The sequence below is a fragment of the Drosophila tropicalis genome, unplaced genomic scaffold (genome assembly GCF_018151085.1).
Source record: "Drosophila tropicalis isolate 14030-0801.00 unplaced genomic scaffold, ASM1815108v1 contig_1190, whole genome shotgun sequence".
In the NCBI taxonomy this organism is placed as follows: domain Eukaryota; kingdom Metazoa; phylum Arthropoda; class Insecta; order Diptera; family Drosophilidae; genus Drosophila; species Drosophila tropicalis.
Genome location: NW_027172561.1, coordinates 3,425,288 through 3,430,245, shown reverse-complemented (window position 1 = coordinate 3,430,245; position 4,958 = coordinate 3,425,288). Strand labels below are relative to the sequence as shown.

The 4,958-nt window shown below is 36.3% G+C and overlaps 1 protein-coding gene across 1 annotated transcript; it reads right to left on the bottom strand.

The window, feature by feature from the left end:
• Positions 1–922: 922 nt before the first annotated feature.
• LOC137580604 (hexokinase type 2-like) lies at positions 923–1,978 on the bottom strand. Its single transcript, XM_068294706.1, has one exon. The coding sequence runs from the start codon at positions 1,976–1,978 to the stop codon at positions 923–925; it is 1,056 nt and encodes a 351-aa protein (XP_068150807.1).
• Positions 1,979–4,958: the final 2,980 nt, after the last annotated feature.

Below are 4,958 nucleotides of genomic sequence, written 5' to 3'. Positions count from 1 at the left end.
ATTCTATATTTCGAGTTACCATTCCCTCTATGTGTGTGTGTGTGTGTGTGTAAATGACAACAAATAAGTGTAGATACTTCAAAATTGATTAAATGACAAACATCAAATAAACTGCACAAGTTAGAAGAAACAACTTGACCGGCCGACCCTCTCTGCCCTTCTCAATCCCACTAATTGACTGACTCACTCTTTCCTATTCCTCATCCCTCTCCCAGCAAGTTGCCCTTCTTTTCTTGATGCGGTTGGCAAAACAATATGAACATAATTATTAATTGCGAATAATTTTTCTTAAGACTCATTAAGTGCGGCCGTCCTGATGCCGCCTTTCTACCATTTCTCCTCCCCCCATACCCTTCAAAGCAAAACCTTGCCACTGTCCGCCCACACTATGACAAAAGAATTGACAGCACATAAATTAGAAAGTAGCCCAAAGGCTGTGCTGACTGGTCTCATAGAGGGTGCAAAAATCCTTAGACCATTGAGAAGTGGCAAATGTGTTAAGCCGTCGGAAGTGACATTTCTCTTTTTCTCATGCTACTAGAGAATCTCAGAGTTGATTGTCGTTGATGCCGTTTCTCTTGTTGATGTTGTTGTTGTCACGTGTCCCCAAGCGTGTTTGTCGGCATGTTCTCCTTATTGAGAGAGAAATAGAGATTTTTTGATCTATTGTATTCACTCCTGAAGTTCCTGAACCAAGCGATACAAATAGGCGTGCCTCCCGTTTTGATTAAAGATTATTGTCAAGCAATCGAGACGGAATTGACTAAACCACGTAAACCGCAAAATATATTTGAGTATTTAGTTTACAAAACAAATAAGGATTTTCTACAATGATATACTTTTCCATTCAAATTAGAAGTATGAAATATGATTAAAAAAAAAAGGAAAAAACAAATTTCTTTTAACTTAAATTGGTTCGTTTTTAATTCATTTTTGAATTGGTTGCCGCAGCTGCTATTAAAGCACCACGACCCGAACCATCCTCAGATAGTATCAATTGAAATTCAATATCTTTTTGCAATAACTTTTTCATAGTTATATATAGCATATCATGGAATCTGGGATGATGACGATAAACACTACCATCAATGGCAATAGCCACATCTTTTACATCCATTTTATTGATCAAACAAACTAGACCGCAGGCAGTTAATTGAGCGGCTCGTGTTGATACCGCTTGGCAAATATAACGTAAACAGGCTTTATCTTCATCGATAGCATTCCGGATACCAATTTCATTAAGTACGAAATCAGTATAATCAAAAGTACCCGGTACATCGGCTTCTACCTCAGATACAAAACGTGTTTTAAATTTGCCTTTTTCCTGTATCGAATATGCCTCTTGATTTGCAAAGATGGCACCCTTTTGCATTAGATCGACCAGAATTAGACGCACTAGTTCACCCAGATATAAGCCTGAAATGCATTTCTCATAAATTTGATGACCAGGATTATGGCCACCCTCATCGACCTGTTTGTCAAAGGGTGTGCGTAGAAAATCAATTACACCATTGTCACCAAATGCTCCCCACTCGCAATTGATGATCATGTGCTCTTTGTCGCCTTGCGTCCGCTTGTGATTAGCATCAAACATTTCCGCATTTTGGGTTTTCTCCACATAGCAGGCATTCGTCCCAGTGCCGACAATTAAACCAATGCGGCAATTGCATTTATAAAAGGCGCAGGCCATCAAAGTTCCCACCGTATCATTAATAATGGCAACTATTCTGATTTTATTCTCATTACGTCTCTGGATGGCCTCATCAAGCAGCTGGACAACATCTTGACCAACCACACCACTACAAATAAAGCCTTTGGTCCAGACTTTCAGTATTCCTCTGTCCAGACCCTGTTGAATCAAGGGAAATGAGAAAGTGAATCCCAATGGTATTTCCGTATTCTTATCCACATTATGTTCGGTGCAAAATTTACCTAAACATTCGGCTATGAAATCAAATAGCATTCGACCTGGTCCCATCATTAGTTCTTTGCTTATTCCAAAGCTTGTAGATATTAATTTCACATCCGTTTGACTTTTTAGTTCAATCATTAGGATACGAAAATTTGTGCCTCCCAAATCCAATGCCAAATATTTGCCACGTTCTTGCCCGCTGGGGAAATCCTGAACATATGTAACAAAACATTTAACTGTCGCCTCATCGTGCGTCGCCTTTGCCAGGCCCAATTTAATCTCTTTGGTTAATCGTTCGATCACCTCATTCATAACTTTTTCATTTAACTCAAAATCTTTGCACAACTTATGGGCCTCGGGAAATTTATGTTTAGTTTCCAAAGTATTATTTGGTGATTTTGTAATTGATCTCGTCACATGTTGTAAATTCTTGCTTATCAATGAATTTACAATTGACTTTCTCGAATCGACAATATTTCGAAAATTATCTACACGTTTCAAAAATCCCATTAGAATATTAAGTTTTACATATAATTTGCAATGCATACTTTAAATTTTGATCGCTTTTTCTTTGATAACTAAATTTTATAAATGAAAAATGAAACTGGGAAAAAGAAAATTTTTTCCCAAGTCTAGGTTTTTGTATAATTTTTAAAAACAAATTAAGTTGTAAATTTTTGTAAACTTTACATTAAATCTTCTTCTTCTTATTTCCGCTCATAAACTTGGCTTTTACAACCAATCCGAAAATAATTAAACAAACAGAAAATTTGTTTTTAAATTGAAACACATAAAGTTGGCATTTGGCGTTTCTTTTTTTTTATAGTTACTTCCAGCAAGCTTATAAATCGACTAATTAACTCAACACCCGGTTCCTGCACCTGTATATATAAGATGCAATATATATCGTAAAAATCGCACCAAGGAACCAACTATTAAATAATCGTAAACATTTTTATAACTGACAAAATTGAAAACGAAAAAAAGAAAAAAAAACTGAAAGAACAAGCGAACCCAACGAAAATGCAAATTGAGTTTAAAAAACTTAACGCCTATTTGACTGCCTAAACACTTAATTATGGACAGAGTGAATGAATGAGGGAGGGAGGCGTCGGCGCGACACATGAGGCGTTAAAAGGCTAAAAGAGAGATGGGGAGGGTTGAGGTGTAAGAGAGAGTGGGAGAATTTAGCATACTAACTGGCCTAAGAAGACGACGACCATTCAGTCATTTTCCTGGAGAGGGGACAAAAAGAGTGCGAAAGGAATTAAAAATTATCAAGACCCTTACATCAGATGCATAAATTTTCCTTCCTTCACCACCGCAAAACAAATTTTTTGGTCCCCATATTTTTTGTTTCGCTTGGGCGTGTTGAGCTGCAAAACTACTTTTTTCGGTTTGGTATGTTACAAAATGCACACATTAATGTCAGGAACCTTTGACTAATTGCCCAAAATGAAAAAAAAAAAAAAACACTCGGGTGGTTTTTCCCTACAACGACGATATAGGACAATGTCCAAAGAAACGGAAAGCGGGAAGCGCGCTCTCACCTAACGATAAGATCGCCACATCAAGTCTGTGGTAACAAGTGTCTAGTGGCCGAGTGACTGGATGCCTAGTGGTCGCTCCGGCTGGTTTCTTTGATAAATTGTGTGCTAATGGAATGTCATGTCAGTGTTTGTTTGGGGCGACTTCCAAAAACCAAAAAACGTTCGATAACAAAAGCCGCAAATTGGCGTGGGCGTTTGCGTTTGCGCTGACCAAAGGCATTGCAAGATAAAACAGGTGAGTTGAGGTAAGCTGAGCAGTCAGCCATGAATGTCTGAAAGTGAATTATTATGTACAGAAAAAAAAAAAAAAAAGGATTCATTTGTGTCATGGATGATGTATTTGTTCAAAACGCACACACACACAGACAGTCACACTTCCGCCTTTGGTTAGTAGTCTATGAGCAATCCTTGCCTGATCCTTATCGACAGGAAGTATTAGTGCAAAGTGCAGGCAATAGTTAAGGTTTTGTTTTGTTTTTTTTCTACTCGTCTCCCCTTCTCTTATTCTTTTTGTATTGTTTATTTCCTATATAGTCGATTATTAATTGCCTACCATTAGCGCCTATTGTTCAGTGTGGCTAAAAGGATGTGCTAATGGCGCCTAAAATTAGTTTTTGGTTTCTGATGTTGTTTTTGTTTGGCATGTGAATAGGAAAGGTTACTGCAGTCCAAGTTTGACTCAAAGCTCATATTAATGATGATGATGATGAAAATATTGAGGGGTAAGCGGACATGTGTCGGTACATAAAAAGCCCTTTTTCTGGGAAAAATGTACATTTTATTGGTATTTTAACTTTATAATTCCTTCTACAGTTTATTTCTTTTTTTTCCATTTTGTATAAATAGAATTTGAGTAGTTTTTAACAACTCTTAAGTATTCTGAACACTCATTATTCAAATTAGTTATTTATGCTTATAATTATTAATACTTAGGTATTGTTATTAGTATTGTTTTTTTATTTTTTATTATTAGTTTTATTTATGGTGGACTTCCAAATAGTTTAGCTTTGAAGTAGTGGCATGGCATTGTAATTCTAGAGTAGTAAGTAAAGTCTAGTGATGAGAGAACTTTAAGAAGGCTTGCATTCCCCTGAAATATTAATATAACGGTTTGCTTCTCCTCTTTAAATCCTTTTCAATTAAATTTAAATAACTGTAGTCTGTACTATCCGGCAATAATAATCTTACAATAAGGCGTCGTGGTAACTGAAATAGGTTTATCTTGTGTTTTCTAACCAACATACTTACTTGTTTCCTTACAAAAATTATTATTTTTATCCGGCCATTGAATAATACATTTTCATACCATCTGCAACTTTACACTCTCCACTCTGTAGCCTTCCTCTAGTTTAACAACAGAAAAGAAAATTTTAATCACACTATTTATTGCCATGATACAACATTATTTTGTGCTCAACAACTCGCACGCACAATTTCCATGATGATGATGATGATGATTAGCATCCCTCATTTAAACATCTGTTACATTTAAATAT

Excerpts from the sequence above, each read along its gene's own strand:
- LOC137580604 (XM_068294706.1), bottom strand. The coding sequence starts at position 1,978 with ATGGGACCAGGTCGAATGCTATTTGATTTCATAGCCGAATGTTTAGGT.